This window comes from Pelophylax lessonae (genome assembly GCF_965119305.1).
Source record: "Pelophylax lessonae genome assembly, chromosome: 8".
Lineage (NCBI taxonomy): Eukaryota > Metazoa > Chordata > Amphibia > Anura > Ranidae > Pelophylax > Pelophylax lessonae.
The window spans coordinates 33,818,833-33,838,399 of NC_138775.1; the positions used below are offsets into that span (position 1 = coordinate 33,818,833).

Sequence of the window (19,567 nt, forward strand, 5' to 3'; positions counted from 1 at the left end):
AAGGACTTTGTTTGCACTTTCCACAAGAGCAAGAGCAATCTCCTCAAGTTGCTACAGACTCATAGTTCTTCAGGACGTGTCCTCCTATTTATACATAGTTTTGGAGCATCTCACTCAATTCCATAACCCAATCCAAGCTACTCAAAAATAAAAATACCAAAAAGAAAACACCGGGACAGTTTATTGAGCCAACAAGTGACGGTGACTGTGTTCTTGACTGCGGAACAACTATTGGGAAAAGGACTTCAAGCATTCTACTTAGCGGCTCCTTCCATTTTGCTTTGTAAAGTGATTGCCTTTAGTAAATCCAGCTCATTATGTTCTGCCTCACCTACATGTATTTTTTTATAACTATTGAACTGCATGAGGCTATCATTCTTTCTGTAGCATGGTTACATCCAATGGTGGTTTTGGGTCACAGCAACATGTTTACTTATGTGATTTTGGTATCTTCCTCTGCTCTCATCATCTATTTAGTGCTATTTAGTTTAGTCTTAACTAGACCCTCCCCATTTCTTTCATATTCCCACAGTTAGTTTGTACTGGCAAGTTATTGTCATCTTACACTTCAAAAGACTGTACTGTGAAAAACATATATGTGAATCACGGCACTCCCTATCTATTTCTACTAACTCAGTAAATCAATATCATCTGCTGTTTATGTGCTAAGACATATAATCTACTTCCAATGTGCCACTCTTATATCATAAATCTTCTATTTGTAGTATTTCCTCCTCCAATACAACTGTGCCTTTAAATACAAGTATAGTCCATTATGCTACAAAATGAAAGCCCTTGAAATTCAAAGTTCAATCCATTAGTACAGTGATCCATGGTAACCACACTTGTTCCTCCAGCCTGTGTGCACTCTTCTCCCAGGTTGTGCTTTCAGCTTTTGGTGTGGGACCTGCAAATTATAGAGGCCAAAGCAAACCTACCCCTTCAAATTGGCATTTCCACCTTTCTTCCTTTTTATCTCCTCCTCCCTCAAGACCAGGGATAGCTTGGTGAAAAATTCAAATAATATACATAGTGCTTTCCTTTAAAACCAGAAGACGTTTATTAAAAGGTTAAAATGACGATATCATTTTATTGTGCACATCAGAATAGCACTTGCATCATTAGTGTCCCATATGGGGTTTGTAAAGTGATATGCACTACTGTTCCCTGTGTGTCACTTCCTGCTTGTATGCAATGACACCACCCATCTCCTGCCTACACATTATGTCACACCATGTGACTTCCTCAGGGACCATTGCTAGGGTCATTGGTATATCCTCAATCTGCACAGATAGAGGATTCAGGTCAGTCAAGGCTATCTCTCCTCCCTTCTGCAGTCTAAAGCACAGGTTCCCCTTCCTCACCATTATTTTTGTCATTGATCTCTAGGATCCAGGACATCCTAGCAACCAATGATGTGCTTGCCCTGGCATTTACAGAACTTTTTCCAGATCTGCTCTGCCTCCTGGCCTTCATTCTGCTGCCACAAACATGCTCTAAGCTCTAAGCTGGCCATACAACAGTAGATTTTCAATCAAGCATTCATAAAAAAATTGTATCAAAATTCTCAGCACAATGTTGTTTGAAAATACTGAAAAATTTAATTTGCTTTTAAAATTCGATTACCAACTGAAAACCACATTCAGTATTAAAATTTGTTCATTCAAAAAAATTCCATCCTGCTCCTTCCCAGATAGCAAGCAATTGTGCTACAAGATTTAAAATGACTTGCTAAGCTATTGCTAGACTTGCCAGGTTTCAAACGTTTGTTGCACAATTGCAGAAAGTCCACATTGCATGACTCAAGATCAACTCTCTTTGCAAACATTCTGCACGTCTGCTGCAAGTTCTGGTTCAGTTATGTAGTGCAATAGTCATCCCACCACAGGGTTCACTGTGGCTGCATTTTCATGCTGTAGACTTACAGAACTCTTGCTGTAGACTCACCACTGCTACTTTGCTCTTGCCAAAGACTTGCCATGCAAATTTGCTACAAATTGGAAAAGTGTCAACTAGAACTTCAAGTGCTTCAAGTGCTCAGCAAGCGTTCAACTTGCCAGTGAAAATGTGCAGCAAGTTAACAGACTCACAGTTCAACACTGCCACAAATTTGTGGCAAGTTAACCTTGCTATCTAAGTTTTCATTTTCTCATCACTTTATCACTTTGGTCACAAAAAAATGTTGATTTGACCCCATTAAAGATTAGAAAATCGAAAATGATTCAATGAAATGCCACTGGTGTAAAACTAGCATTACAGAGGTAAGGAGAACTCTGATTGGGACACTAATGATCTGATGGGGACCCTGATGTAAGAGTAGTCTCTGATGGAGACCCTGATGTAAGGGGGACTTTGATGTAAGGGGGGGACTGTGATTGGGACCCTGATATAAAGGAGGAGTATTTTTTATTTGCGGCCTCTAAATATCTGTAATATATGTGATGTGGCCCTCGTAGTGACAAGTTTGGAGATTCCTGCTTTAGAGGTTTGATGTTTGAATGTTTAGTGTACTATAAAACTTTTCACAGTTAAAAAAATTAATTTCCTATTAAAGGTCTGAACTGTAAATCAGGCCAAAAAGAGGGATAATTTAGGAGGAAGCATGAACAGATGGATTTGGTGTGAAAATGAAGATCAGTTAGCAGCTACACCCAAACGCAGCTCACACCCTCTAAACTACATGATATTTTAAAATGCACTTTAGTTGCAAAATTAAAAAAAAGAAACTGTTTTTTTTTTGATAACTGGAAATAATTCTAAGAAGTGCAGTTTGTTTTAAAATAAGAATTGCAATCCAGAAAGTTGTGCAGAAATAGCATTGGCTAATGGCAATATCATTAAACAAAAGGATATGCTTTGGAAAGGAGAAGAAGAGGCAGACAATTTGCATGTCTGGTGTTGTGTGAAGAACATTCCTGGCATCCCTACAGATGTATTGCCTGCATTCTCATACCAGGAGGAGACTGACTCTGGTAGTGTGATCATCTACATGGATTCTGGGATGCTTACTTATTGATTGATTATTATTATTAATAACCAATCTTTAGTCAGGTGACACAAAGAAATTGGAGGTGGCAGTATAATTGAGAATAGCTTTAAATCTCTCCTGAGGTCATTGTAGCCGTATTAGTGCACTTGCGACAGAGACAATTGAGTAATGTCTGTGATACTTTTTTTATTTGCACTAACATACAATTTTTCAGGACAAGCTTTCGGGGTATGTCCCCTTCTTCAAGGTCCAAGCAGTACTGCTTGGATCTTGAAGAAGGGGACATACCCCGAAAGCTTGTCCTGAAAAATTGTATGTTAGCGCAAATAAAAAAAGTATCACGGACAGTACTCAATTGTTTCTTTAAATCTCTCAAAAGAGAAACAAATGCAAAATGTTATATTCGCAGACATGTTTAATGTTCTGGGATATTTAAAGGAGTTAATGCAGTCCAACATATACATCTTCTTCGAAAAGAACTCCAGAAAATATCTGTTGCTTCTGAGGCCTATACATCACAATTGGTCTGCTTATGTAGAGATACGTATGGAGTTTTGCTAAATCTACAGCTAATATCAGCAAGGCCAAACACAACACTTACAGTTACGTGTACAGTATCCCCACTTATTGTCCTCATCATAATTCGCTGTTGTAGCGCACCAGAGACGCCCTTTAGAGCCGTCAACACTGGTACAGTCCAGATACCACTTGGATTTATACTTAAATGGGAAGACACAGGGCTGACCATTTGCATTTCCACCTACAGCTGAGATCACTGTGGAAAAAAGTATAGCAGAGTTAGCTAGCACAGATAAATAATATAGAAAAGGCATTCACTTTACACATCATGGATACAAAAAAGTATCAAAGAGGAGTGAAAAGAGGAATAATGTGAGGAATCTGATATTACGATATTATAATGTTGAACTGCTGGGAAATTTAGGCTTAGTTGACTGTAACCCAATTATGTATAGAAATAGCTCTTATAGTGAACCAGATATGCCCATTGGGTAGTCAATCCTTGGTACAGTCCAAATTCAATTGGGAGTTATATCTGAATGGGAAGACACAGGGCTCACCATTTTCAGTATACATCTCTGTAGTATTACAAGCATGGGCCTGTGATATCATTCCTCTTCTTGGCTCCTGTACCTGTGCCTTGCCTTGTCTTGGATTGTTACTCTTCATTGAGCCCTTGCCTAACATTTGCCTTAATACAGACTATTCTATTGATTTCCACTTGACCTGACCGCTCGCCTGGGTTCGGTGTACTCTACTGATTGCCACCAGCTCTAACATTTACCTGGTTATTAAATATTCTGCTGATTTCCTCCTGCCCAGACTCTTGTTTAGACAATGACCTCTACATCTAGCTAACCACTGCTTGCTTGGCGTACAGCCAGTTACAAATTTTGGTTACTCCTGCACATAATACCTGCATTGAACCTTTTCACATCACGATGCCAACTGACGTGGTATTTTATTTCTTTCTCTTTGGTCACTGGGGAGCATCCCAATCCTATAAATATAGTATTTCACCTCAGGCCCTGTGGTCATGCAAGTACTCGTAGACATACTAGCCTTAAGGGAAATGTGGTTGCTAAAGGTCAAACTGCACGAAAATCTCACTATTTTTGCAGAACAAGATTCAAATCAGTAAATCTTATAATGGACCCCTCAACAACTTTCAGTAGAAGCCCAGATGACTGTCAAGGTTTTCTGATATGAAATTATCAATAATATGGCTACTTAATGGATTATTCAAAATAATCTTTGGATAAACCCACCACAACAGGTTTACAGGTTTTAAAACCAAAAGACATTAAAGTTTAATGTGAAAGGAAAGTTTGTCAAGACCTCCATGGCTATTGAAGATATTTCCCAATCAATGGACATAGGGCCATATCTGTACTCAAACAAGCCTGAATAAGAGAAATTGACTATAAATTAAACAATTTTTCTCTGCAAAGCATTAAGAAACCTTTAGTGTCATACCTGTAAAAACACAGTCTACAACTATCTACTTACCCAAGATAGCAAGAAACAACCCTGGTTATCTGGATCCATTGTTTCACTGTCTAAAATGGCTAATAAACTGAGAAACAGTACACAAGGAATGATGAACAAGAAGAATATTTCTGGAACCTCTCTACAAATGAGAGTGGGCTGACTTCATTTCACTATTCTTAAAATAATTTTAAACTTTAGGGACAATATGGGAAGGGAAAAATATATACCGTATATGGTAAAACTTTAGAGTGTTCAAACATTTGTCAAATTATGTACAGTATACTGTATATAGAGCTTCAAACTATCTAAAAAGACTCAATGATGACAAGAATTATGTCACCATACATATGTATTATTGTAATACTTGGAAATAGGAAATTGTAATGTTTGTATAATATGTGATGAAAAGTAAGATAAAAAATCATGAAATGTGATATTATCCAGATATCCTTAAATGAGTAATAAATAATCTATAAAAATTGATCTCCGGATAAATCACACATCTTTTAACAAATATCAAAGGATTAAAACGATAGTACATTAAAGATTACTATCATAAATAATATTACACACATCAGGGACTGTACTTATACTGTACATCTTATTATAAAGATAAAATATTTAAATTTAACGCAGGATAAAAATATTATATCCCATTTAACAACCCTCAAAATGTCCACTTGTCTGCTCGCATATCGGCCAGGGGAAGAGAGAGGAGAGGAAGAGGATAGCCGACCGGATCATCATACAGAGCGGGGATCACCCGCTGTGACAGATTTGATTTGAATCTGTGGCGCTCGCAGTCACACAAAGTCCTGCCTCCTGGACCGACTCCTTTGATAGACAGCACACTGGTCCAATGCCAGGACGTGTGACGTCTATCATAGGAGCCGGGCCAGGAGGCGAGACTTTGTGACACTGCAAGCGTCACGCGATTCATATCAAAGCTGTCACAGCGGGCAATCCCCGCTCTGTGTGATGATCCTGTTAAGATATATGACATTTTGTTTATATGCCCTTATACAGCTTATCCATTGATCTAAAGTCATATGAATATGTTGTCTGTTTGTTAACCTGGAAGTGTTTAAATAAAGTTGCACTCACTAACTAAAAAAAAAAAAAAAGAGAAGAGAGGCAGCGGAGACTGCAGTGTGTGTTCCTGAGAAAACGAAAGCTTGGTGCCTGTGTGAGTTTGTCCTCCATTAAAGATCTGCTATAATCCGGTTATCCTATCTCTTAAGTAAAAAATGGCAACAGGTTATGGGCCCAGGAGAGAGGGAACAAGCCGATGGAACAGGCTGCTTTTCGATGGAGATGAGAAAAATTATGAGCTGTGGGAGACAAAATTCCTAGGCCATCTGCGCTTGATGAATCTTAAAGAAACAATCCTGCAAGAACCATCAGAAGGAGCAGACCCTGTGGAAGACAGGAATAAGAATGAAGAAGCTTATGCTGAGTTAATACAATTCCTGGATGATAAAAGTCTATCTCTTATAATGAGAGAAGCAACTGATAATGGAAGAAAAGCGCTGAAAATCCTGAGAGATCATTATGCTGGCCAAGGTAAGCCACTTATCATATATTTATACACAGAACTAACATCTCTTCAGAAGTCTGAATGTGAAAGTGTCACAGACTATATCATACGCACAGAAACAGCGATTACAGCACTTAGAAATGCAGGAGAGACCCTCAGTGATGGACTGTTAGTCGCTATGATTCTTAAAGGCCTGCCTGAATCATTCAAACCATTTACAATCCACATAACACAAGGTAAAGAAGATATGACTTTTACTGACTTTAAAACCCAGTTAAGGATTTTTGAGGACACTGAAAAATATCACAGCAGCACAAGCACTGATAATGTAATGAAGATCAGCACCCCTGTTGTACCAACAAGGGAGAAAGACATCATTGTCTGCTACAGTTGTCATCAGAAAGGTCATAAAGCCAATGCATGTCCATGCAGAATGAATAAAAGGAAGACACAGTGGTGTAATTATTGTAAGAGCTCCACTCACAGTGAGACATTGTGCAGACGAAAAGCACGAGACAATGTAAAGCATGTAGTGGATGATACAGAACAAACATTTGCTTTTAAAATAAGCGAAGACCAGTTAAGCAATCCCAAAGCAAAAAGCCTGATGGTAGATACAGGAGCAACATCGCATAGTATCACAGACATCAAGAAATTTAAAAGATTTGACACCTCGTTTAGGCCAGAGAAACACTACATGGAGTTGGCAGATGGGAAAAGAACTTCCGGTGTAGCACTCAAGAGAGGCGACGCTGAGGTGTACCTAATGGACAGTAAGGGAAGACAAAGGAGGACATTGTTACAAAACGCATTGTTTATCCCCACATATCCACAAGACATTTTCTCTGTTGAAGCAGCAACAAGAAATGGGGCGTCTGTTGACAGTATTCTGGCCCATAAGAATGGTACAAAATTTGTTATAAAGAAATACAACAGGCTTTACTATTTGAACACCTATAAGGGATGCGATGACAGTTGTTACGGTTGTTATGATATTCAGACATGGCATGAAATCCTAGGTCATTGTAATTACGATGATATCTTAAAACTACAGAAACTAGTAGATGGAATGAAGATCCAAGGTAAGGTTGATAAGTCCAACCTAAATTGTGAGATTTGTAACCAAGGAAAATTTGCTCAGAGTAGAAACAGGGAGCCTGACACCCGTGCAAAATACCCACTTAAACTAGTAAACACAGATTTAACAGGTCCTATAGAGCCAGTTGCAAAGGACGGATTCAAATACGTCACAGGATTCACTGATGATTATTCTGGTGCAGTGTTTGTATACTTTCTGAAAAACAAGAGTGACACAGTTCTAGCCACAGAGATGTTTATCGCTGATACTGCTCCCTATGGGATCATCAAGAGAATGAGGTCAGACAATGGTACCGAATTCACATCGAATGACTTCCAGTCACTACTCATAAAGAAGAGCATAAGACATGAGACTTCAGCACCTTATTCACCACATCAAAATGGAACAGCTGAAAGAAACTGGAGAACACTGATAGAGATGGCAAGATGTATGCTAATAGAGAGAAAAGTACCAAAAGAGTTATGGACATATGCAGTGATGACAGCAGCTATGATTCGAAATAGATGTTTTAACAATCGTTCGAAGCAAACGTCATACAACATACTGACAGGGAAGAAACCAGACTTTTCAAAAATGAAGATTTTTGGGTCAGAATGTTTTGCATACAAACATGATAAGAAAAAGCTGGATCCAAAATGCACAAAAGGAATTTTTGTAGGATATGACAAAAATAGTCCCTCTTACCTAGTGTATTACCCTGAAACTGGCAAAGTCTTCAAGCACAGACTAGTAAAATTTATTGAAAATGATGTAATCGAGAAACAAACTCAGACTGAGCTGTTGGACAATAATAATGATTTCTATGAGGAAAGGAGTGTAATTCCTGTATCAGGTCCAATGACTAATGATACCCCAGATTCTTTAGAGGAGATTGTAGAGGACAAAGATGAAGACCATGGTACAAGATACCCTACAAGAAATAGAAAAACTCCTCAGTATTTAAATGACTATGTACTAGAATCTGTTGGTGATGATCAGATACTGATGAACATAGATTACTGCTATAGAGTACATGATGTACCTCAGACCTTCAGAGAAGCTATGGAAACACCCCAGTCACAAAGTTGGTTAAATGCAATGAAAGATGAGATGGAATCACTAAAGGAGAATGATACCTTCAAATTGACCACACTACCAGAAGGCAAACATTCAGTGGGGGGTAGATGGGTGTATGCAATAAAAAGCAATGCAAAAGGAACTGAAACGTACAAAGCCAGATTTGTAGCAAAAGGCTATAATCAAGTAAAGGGAATCGACTACATGGAAACTTTTTCTCCAACTGCAAATTTTACTTCATTACGCATTTTGATGCAAATGGCAGCACAATATTTTTTAATCTTGCATCAAATGGATGTGAAGACAGCTTACTTGCATGCCCCAATTGATTGTGATATATATATATAGACCAACCAGAAGGTTTTGAGATCAAAGATGACACCAATAAAAAGCTTTTTCTCAAACTAAAAAAGTCACTGTATGGTCTTAAGCAATCGGGAAGAAGCTGGAACTAGATGCTACATGATTATTTATGTTCAAATGCATTTATACAAAATTCTGTAGACCATTGTGTATATGTCAAACAGAACCGAGATGAACAAGCAATATTACTAATATGGGTGGATGATCTCATCATTGCTGCAAGCAACATAGTTACATAGTTACATAGTAGGTGAGGTTGAATAAAGACAATAGTCCATCCAGTTCAACCTGTGTAGGTGTGTGTGACTGTAATCATCTAACATAGCCCTCAATCTCCTGATCCTTGAGATGTAAGTCTAAGAGTCTTTTGAAAGTCACCATACTACCCGCAGAAACCACCTCTTGTGGTAGACAATTCCACAATCTTGTAGCCCTAACAGTAAAGAACCCCCCACGTTGCCTGAGGTTAAAACGCTTCTCCTCTAATCGCATTGTATGACCTCGAGTCCTCATGCAATTCCTTCGAATGAACAGCTTTTCTTCTAAGCTGAGATCCCCATTAAGATATTTATAAATTGCTATCATGTCCCCTCTCAGACGTCTTTTCTCCAGGGAAAATAAATCGAGTGATTGCAGCCGCTCTTCATAGGTAAGGTCCTCCAACCCCCTAATCAGTTTAGTTGCCCTTCTCTGGACTTTCTCCAGCTCCAACACATCCCTCCTGAGGACTGGCGACCAGAACTGGACAGAATACTCCAGATGCGGTCGGACCAGAGTTTTATAAAGTGGAAGGATTATAGTCTTATCTCTGGAATACATCCCTTTCTTTATGCATGCTAATATTCTGTTGGCTTTGGAAGCTGCCGCTTGGCATTGCATGCTGTTGCCTAATCTATCATCAACTAAGACTCCCAGATCTTTCTCCATTTTTGATTCCCCCAAGGGTTCCCCTCCTAACGTGTATTGTGTTTTTATGTTTTTGGTCCCCAAGTGCAAAACCTTACACTTCTCCACATTAAACCTCATTTGCCATGTCGTTGCCCACTCCGTAATTTTGTCCAGGTCATTCTGTAGGATATCTGCTTCATGCTGTGCAGTTATTGCCCTGGCCAATTTTGTGTCATCTGCAAAAACTGATAACGAACTACTGATCCCTTCCTCAATGCTGTTTATGAATAAATTGAACAAGGTTGGTCCCAGGACTGAGCCCTGGGGCACCCCACTTACTACCTCAGACCAGTCTGAGTATGCGCTGTTTATTACTACCCTTTGGACACGGCCTTTTAGCCAATTCCGTATCCAAGAGCAAACCCTGCTGTCGATACCTGCAGACCTTATTTTATAAATTAAGCGCTTGTGGGGAACTGTATCAAACGCCTTAGCGAAATCCAAGTACACCACATCCACTGGTCTCCCCCTATCTAGCTCACAGCTCACTTCCTCGTAGAATGCTAAGAGATTGGTTTGACAAGAACGCCCATTTGTAAACCCGTGCTGGTTACTACTGATGATGTTGTTGTCTTTAGCATACTCTACGATATAGTCCCTTATCATCCCCTCCAAAAGTTTACATATTATTGATGTCAGACTGACAGGCCTATAATTTCCCGGGATATGTCTCTGGCCCTTTTTGAATATCGGAATCACGTTAGCCTTCCTCCAATCCCCTGGTACATCTCCTGTCCTAATACTGTCAGCAAAGATCAGGAACAGTGGTCTAGATATAACCATACTGAGTTCCTTGAGCATGTTCCTTGAGCATCCGGGCCTGGTGATTTGTTTGTGTTAAGTTTATCCAGTCTTTCCCTGATTTCCCCCTCTGTTAGCCATAGTGGCAAGTCCTGTGTATTACTACTAACCATACAGTCATGGTCAGTGTACCCTTCCTTTTCCTGCGTAAAGACTGACGAGAAAAAAGAATTCAGCACGGTTGCTTTTTCAGTGTCCTCTGTAACCATCCTCCCATCATCGTTAATTATGTGTGCAATATGCTCTGCCCTAGTTTTTTTGCTGTTGATATATTTAAAGAATTTCTTTGGGTTTTTTTTACTATCCTCCGCTATTTGTCTCTCAAAGTTGATTTTAGCCATCTTGATTTCGTGTTTACACTTCTTATTTTCCTCCTTGTATTGCTGGAAGGCCGATACTGTGCCCTCTGATTTATATTTCTTGAAGGCCAATTTTTTTCCCCTAATAAGTTTTTTAACGCTACGGTTTAGCCAGCCAGGTTTGGCTTTGTCTCTTCTAAATTTATTCCCCATAGGAATGCACTGCAAGATGCCTTTGCTTAATATTGTTCTAAAGCATTCCCATTTTTCCTCTGTGGTCAGTGATCCCAGGGTTTGGTCCCAGTTTACCCTTTCCATCAATGAGTACAATTTTGGAAAGTCTGCCCTTCTGAAGTTTAGGGTTCTTATGTTCCCCACTTGCCTTTTTATATTGTTATTTATACTAAATGTGATCATCCTGTGATCGCTAGAGCCCAGGTTGTCCTGGACTCCTACCTCCGAGATTATGTCTGGGTCATTAGTGATCAATAGATCCAGGATAGCATTCTCTCTAGTAGGGGAATCCACCAACTGCGACATGTAGTTATCCTGTAAGGTTTCCGTGAATAGCCGGGCCTTATGCGAGTGTGCAGTCCCCTCTTCCCAGTCAATGTCGGGATAATTGAAGTCCCCCAATATGATGACTGATCCTAGTTTTGCCGCTTTACCTATTAGTGCTAAAAATTCCAGCTCTACCTCCTCCCCTTGGTTAGGTGGCCTATAGCAAACCCCCACAACTACTTTTCCCTTATCTTCTTCCCTATCGAGTTCAACCCACACAGATTCTAAATCCATGCTCATCCCATCCGTAATGTCACTCCTTTCTAGCACCTTTATATTGTTCTTGACATAGAGACATACCCCTCCCCCTCTTTTACCAACCCTGTCCTTCCGGTACACCGAATACCCTTGGATATTGGCCAGCCAGTCATGTGAGGGGTCGAACCAAGTTTCCGTTATTCCCACAAGGTCTATGTCTTCCTCATGTACTAACATTTCCAACTCATCCATCTTATTAGCTAGGCTCCTGGCATTAGCATATACCCCTCTTAGTTTTACGGAAGTTAAACGTGATTGGCGGTTTTGTTTATTTCTGTTTGGTCTGCTGTTCTCCCGCAACGAAAAACTACTCAATGATGTGAAGTCAACACTAGCGACAAAATTCAAAATGAAGGATCTTTGAAAGCTGAGCTATTTTTTGGGCATTGATTTTAGACAGACTAGTGAAACGGTGAAGATGAATCAGAAGAGATACATTTTGAAAATGATAGAAAGATTTGGTATGTCAGATTGTAAACCGAGATCTACTCCTTGTGAACAAAAATTAGATTTTGACGACAAAAGGGAACTTGCAGATGTAGAAAGCTATCGGGAGATAGTAGGCAGTTTGATTTATGTGGCTACGTGTACAAAACCGGATTTGAGTTGGACTATAAGCAAACTGTCACAACACTTTTCACAACCAAGTGTACAACACACTCGTACTGAGATATTTGAAAGGAACTGTCAATTTTGAACTATGCTACCGAAAATGTAAAGAGAAGTTAAAGCTAGAGGCGTATAGTGATGCCAGTTGGGCCTCAGACCAGATTGATAGGAGAAGCACAACAGGATATTGTTTTAGCCTGACTGAAAATGGACCTCTGATTTCTTGGAAATCAAAGAAACAACCAACAATTGCACTATCTTCATGTGAAGCTGAATATATAGCATTAGCTGCAACCACACAGGAGAGTCTATATCTTGCACAACTGCTGAGAAAATTGGACAGTGAATGTCAGTTTGAGCCAGTGAAGATTTTTGAAGACAATCAGAGTGCGATAACTCTCGCAAAGAACCCAGTTTACCATCAAAGATATTGACATTAAATTCCATTTCCTTAGGTCTATTCTGAGTGAAGGCAAGATAGATCTTGAGTATTGTTCTACGGATAAAATGGTAGCTGATGTTGTGACTAAACCAATAACAAAGTTTAAGCTTGATAGGTTTGTGAGTTATATTTTTGGAGTATACAGAGTAAAATGATGTAACTGTACTAAACTATTTTTCATAAGCAGTATAAGAGCAAGTGGGGGTGTTAAGATATATGACATTTTGTTTATATGCCCTTATACAGCTTATCCATTGATCTACAGTCATATGAATATGTTGTCTGTTTGTTAACCAGGAAGTGTTTAAATAAAGTTGCACTCACTAACTAAAAAAAAAAAAAGAGAAAAGAGGCAGCAGAGACTGCAGTGTGTGTTCCTGAGAAAACTAAAGCATGGTGCCTGTGTGAGTTTGTCCTCCATCAAAGATCTGCTATAATCCGGTTATCCTATCTCTTAAGTAAAAAATGGCAACAGATCCAGCTGGCTCTCCTCTTTGTCTCCTCCCTCTTCCCTTGCACTGGAAAGGCTGCGCTGATGGGCAATGGCGAGGCTTCGTAAAAAGGAGTAGCCCCTGCGCTATCACTAGTGGATGAAAAGAGTACTGGAACAAATGTAAGAGATGGGATCAGCTGCAGCTCTTATCTCAGCCTTTCATAAATAACTGGATCAATCACAATAGGTAAAAATGTTAAAGCCGCGCTTATCCTGACATAAATAGCATAAATTAATAATTAATAAGTGTAATCATAAGTGGATAAATAAAATCTGTGATTCATAAAAAAAGGTATAAATAGTAAATCCAAGGTGCTCGTAGTGCCACAAAATGTGCAATGATTAAAAGCATATACACAAGCGTAAATAATCCATAGAATATAATCTGCTGTGAAAAAAGGTGCTATGTGCAAAAATGACAATCCAAAAAAGTCAATAGGTATGCAAACAGGATATTCGTCCCAATATGAGGACTAACTATGCCTTCAAAAGAAACATAAATATAAAGTGACAATGGTGACTTGATATTGATAGTCACTACTGAGGCTGCATTGATGGGCACTACTGAGGGGCACTGGTAAGGCTGCATTCTTGGGCACTGATCAGGCTGCATTAATGGGCACTGATCAGGCTGCCTTCATGAGCACTGTTTAGGCTGCATTAATGGGCAATGGTAAAGCTGCATTGATGGGCACCAGTAAACCTGCTTAATGAGCACTGGTAAGGCTGCATTGATAGGCATTGATGGGCACTGATGAGGCTGCATTGATGGGCACTAATGAGGCTGTGCTGATGGGCACTAATAACGCTGCATCTATGAGCATTTATGGGCACTGATAAAGCTGCAATAATGGGCACTAGTGAGAGTGCATTGATGGGCACTGATGAGGCTGTGCTGATGGGCACTGGTGGGGCTGCTTTGCTGGGCATTGCTGGGCACTGGTAAAGCTGCATTGATGAGCACTGATTAGGCTGCATTGATGGGTACTGGGGGGCTGCATTGATAGGCACTGCTGAGGCTGCACTGATGGGTAATGATGAGGCTGCACTGATGATGCTGCACTGATGGGCACTGATAGACTGCACTGCATAGATGTGCGCACAGGGTGTGCCATGTGTGCCTGGGCACACCCTAATCACCCTGTGTGGCACAGATTCCCCCTGATTAAACTCCTGATATTTCACCAAAACCCCCTAATGAGTCTGTAAAAAAAATTTGTTAAAAAGAATAAAAAAAATTAAAAAAATTGTAAAAATAATAAACTATAAAATAATAAAAATAAAAACTACTGACAATCCACTGCCCTACTGACACCAATCTCTGTCCTACTGACACCAATCTCTGCCCTACTGACACCAATCTCTGCCCTACTGACATCGTCATTATATGTACACATGCACACACACATGCAACATTATGTGTTTGAGCTTTGAGGTGCACACCCTTATGCAACAGGCTGCGCACACATATGCTGCACTGATGGGCACTGATAGACTGCATTCATGGGCGATGATAAGCATTGATGGGCACTGATAATGTTGTTGTTAATAAATCCTGTCATCAGCACATTTTCTGAAGAACTTCCACGCTAGAGAACTTCTTTGAGCTGGCTTTGGTGCGCTCGGTCCCTTGCTGCGTTGGGCAGTAGCAGGCGTAGTGTCTAGGGCATGGCCGCTCCGCTTCTGCACCCTGCTCCCTCTTCTGCTGTGCTGGTGGCTCTGTGCGACCACCGGCTCCTCCTCCAAACTACTCAGGTCACCTGCATGACCTTCATTCCATGTGGGGTTGAGGACCTCATCGTCCTCCACATCATCTTCCACCCAGTCTTCACCCCTGCCCTCCTTGTCGGTCTCCACAATTCTGAGTGCCGCAGCAGTTGGCACCTGCGTTTCGTCATCATCGGAGACGTGCTGCGATGGTCCTTCCATGTACTCATCTTGAGAAATAAGTGGTTGGGCATCGCTGCACTCAATCTCTTCCACTTCTGGGGCAGGGCTAGGTGGATGGCCCTGGCAAACCCTGCTGACAGAGTCATCAAAAAGAAGAAGAGACTGCTGCATGACTTGGGGCTCAGACTGCTTGCCTGATTTGCAAGGGGGTGAGGTGAAAGACGGTTGGACATTGGCTGCAGGTGCCAACTCTGACCTTTCTGCAGTAGACTGGGTGGGAGACAATGTGAAGGAACTGGAGGCACTGTCAGCAACCCAATCTACTATCGCCTGTACTTCTTCTGGCCTCATCACTTCTAGAGGCGCATGATGCCCTACCAAATACTGCTGCAGGTTCTGTCGCCTACTCACACTTGAGGAAGGTGTTTCACTTGTGCGTGTAGCTAGCACAGATCGACCACGTCCTCTCCTTGCAACAGGAGCTCTACCAGCAGCACCACGACCCAGGCCATGGCCCCTATTTGACGGTCTCCTCATATTTCTGTAATTTATGATCTTGCCCTAGAAAGGTGTTTATTGAATAGCGGAACAAAACAACAACAGTATCGCACGGGTGTATCTCACAGTCAAATATGCAAACTATGCTGCAATTTATTTTTTTTTACCCCAAAAGGGTGTTTATTAAATAGCGGAATAAAAAAACAGTATACAAATACAACGGGTGTATCTCACAGTCAAATATGCAAAGTATGACACAAATTTAATTTTTTCACCCCAAAAGGGTGTATATTGAATAGCGGAATAGAAAAAAGGATATAAAACGGTGTATCTCACACTTACAAACACAGACTAGGCCCCGATTACAATTTTTTGTACCCTAAAGGGAGGATGAGGAGGAGGAGTAGGAGGAGTTCGGAACAGGAGGCAAACTGAAGCGCCCTGCAATCCTCGGCAGTGGAAGGAGATGCTCCAAACAAATTTGAAAAGGTGTATCTCACATGAAACGATAAAGACTATGCCGTAATTTAATTTTTTACACTCCAAAAGGGTGTATATTGAATAGCGGAATAGGAAAAATTTTATAAAACGGTGTATCTCACACGTACAAACACAGACTAGGCTCCGATTACAATTTTTTGTACCCTAAAGGCAGAATGAGGAAGAGGAGTAGGAGGAGTTCGGAACAGGAGGTAAACTGAAGCGCCCTGCAATCCTCGGCGGTGGAAGGAGGTGCGCCAAACAAATGTAAAAAGGTGTATCTCACATGTACCGATACAGACTATGCCGTAATTTAATTTTTTACACTCAAACAGGGTGTATATTGAATAGCGGAATAGAAAAAAATTTACAAAACAGTGTATCTCACACGTACAAACACAGACTAGGCCCCGATTACAATTTTTTGTACCCTAAAGGCAGGATGAGGATGAGGAGTAGGAGGAGGTCCGAACAGGAGGCAAACTGAAGTACCCTGCAATCCTCAGCGGTGGAAGATGCGCCCCAAAAATTTGGAAGGTGTATCTCACACGTACCAATACAGACTATCCCGCAATTTAATTGTTTTTACCCCAAGGGTGTAGATTGAATAGCGGAATAGAAAATATGATATCAAAAGGTGTATCTATCTCACACGTACAGACCCAGACTAGGCCCTGATTACTATTTTTTGTACCCCAAAGGCAGGATGAGGAGTAGGAGGAGTTCGGAACAAGCAGGAGGCAAACTGAAGCACCCTGCAATCCTCGGCGGTATGAGATGCGCCCCAAAAATTGTAAAGGTGTATCTCACACGTACCGATACAGACTATCCCGCAATTTAATTGTTTTTACCCCAAGGGTGTAGATTGAATAGCGGAATAGAAAATATGATATCAAAAGGTGTATCTATCTCACACGTACAGACCCAGACTAGGCCCTGATTACTATTTTTTGTACCCTAAAGGCAGGATGAGGAGTAGGAGGAGTTCGGAACAGGCAGGAGGCAAACTGAAGTACCCTGCAATCCTCGGCGGTATAAGATGCGCCCCAAAAATTGGAATGGTGTATCTCACACGTACCGATACAGACTATCCCGCAATTTAATTCTTTTTACCCCAAGGGTGTAGATTGAATAGCGGAATAGAAAATATGATATCAAAAGGTGTATCTATCTCACACGTACAGACCCAGACTAGGCCCTGATTACTATTTTTTGTACCCCAAAGGCAGGATGAGGAGTAGGAGGAGTTCGGAACAGGCAGGAGGCAAACTGAAGCACCCTGCAATCCTCGACGGTATGAGATGCGCCCCAAAAATTGTAAAGGTGTATCTCACACGTACCGATACAGACTATCCCGCAATTTAATTCTTTTTACCCCAAGGGTGTAGATTGAATTGCGGAATAGAAAATATGTTATCAAAAGGTGTATCTATCTCACACGTACAGACCCAGACTAGGCCCTGATTACTATCTTTTGTACCCCAAAGGCAGGATGAGGAGTAGGAGGAGTTCAGAAAAGACAGGAGGCAAACTGAAGCACCCTGCAATCCTCGTCGGTATGAGATGCGCCCCAAAAATTGGAAAGGTGTATCTCACACGTACCGATACAGACTATCCCACAATTTAATTGTTTTTACCCCAAGGGTGTAGATTGAATAGCGGAATAAAAAATATGATATCAAAAGGTGTATCTATCTCACACGTACAAACCCAGACTAGGCCCCGATTACTATTTTTTGTACCCTAAAGGCAGGATGAGGAGTAGGAGGAGTTCGGAACAGGCAGGAGGCAAACTGAAGCACCCTGCAATCCTCAGCGGTATAAGATGCGCCCCAAAATTTGGAAAGGTGTATCTCACACGTACCGATACAGACTATCCCGCAATTTAATTCTTTTTACCCCAAGGGTGTAGATTGAATAGCGGAATAGAAAATATGTTATCAAAAGGTGTATCTATCTCACACGTACAGACCCAGACTAGGCCCTGATTACTATTTTTTGTACCCCAAAGGCAGGATGAGGAGTAGGAGGAGTTCAGAACAGACAGGAGGCAAACTGAAGCACCCTGCAATCCTCGTCGGTATGAGATGCGCCCCAAAAATTGGAAAGGTGTATCTCACACGTACCGATACAGACTATCCCACAATTTAATTGTTTTTACCCCAAGGGTGTAGATTGAATAGCGGAATAGAAAATATGATATCAAAAGGTGTATCTAGCTCACACGTACAAATCCAGACTAGGCCCCGATTACTATTTTTTGTACCCTAAAGGCAGGATGAGGAGTAGGAGGAGTTCGGAACAGGCAGGAGGCAAACTGAAGCACCCTGCAATCCTCAGCGGTATAAGATGCACCCCAAAAATTGGAAAGGTGTATCTCACACGTACCGATACAGACTATCCCGCAATTTAATTCTTTTTACCCCAAGGGTGTAGATTGAATAGCGGAATAGAAAATATGATATCAAAAGGTGTATCTATCTCACACGTACAGACCCAGACTAGGCCCTGATTACTATTTTTTGTACCCCAAAGGCAGGATGAGGAGTAGGAGGAGTTCGGAACAGGCAGGAGGCAAACTGAAGCACCCTGCAATCCTCGGCGGTATAAGATGCGCCCCAATAATTGGAAAGGTGTATCTCACACGTACCGATACAGACTATCCCGCAATTTAATTATTTTTACCCCAAGGGTGTAGATTGAATAGCGGAATAGAAAATATGATATCAAAAGGTGTATCTATCTCACACGTACAGAGCCAGACTAGGCCCTGATTACTATTTTTGTACCCCAAAGGCAGGATGAGGAGTAGGAGGAGTTCGGAACAGGCAGGAGGCAAACTGAAGCACCCTGCAATCCTCGACGGTATGAGATGCGCCCCAAAAATTGTAAAGGTGTATCTCACACGTACCGATACAGACTATCCCGCAATTTAATTCTTTTTACCCCAAGGGTGTAGATTGAATTGCGGAATAGAAAATATGTTATCAAAAGGTGTATCTATCTCACACGTACAGACCCAGACTAGGCCCTGATTACTATCTTTTGTACCCCAAAGGCAGGATGAGGAGTAGGAGGAGTTCAGAACAGACAGGAGGCAAACTGAAGCACCCTGCAATCCTCGTCGGTATGAGATGCGCCCCAAAAATTGGAAAGGTGTATCTCACACGTACCGATACAGACTATCCCACAATTTAATTGTTTTTACCCCAAGGGTGTAGATTGAATAGCGGA

The 19,567-nt window shown here is 41.0% G+C and overlaps 1 protein-coding gene across 1 annotated transcript in view; it reads right to left on the minus strand.

The window, feature by feature from the left end:
* The window catches only part of LOC309561275 (uncharacterized protein), a 209,080-nt gene that overhangs the window by 38,475 nt on the left and 151,038 nt on the right, over positions 1–19,567 (minus strand). Inside the window, exon 6 of the mRNA XM_082265090.1 lies at positions 3,591–3,764. Within this exon, the coding sequence (XP_082121216.1) occupies positions 3,591–3,764 (174 nt within the window). The remainder of the gene's footprint in view (positions 1–3,590; positions 3,765–19,567) is intronic.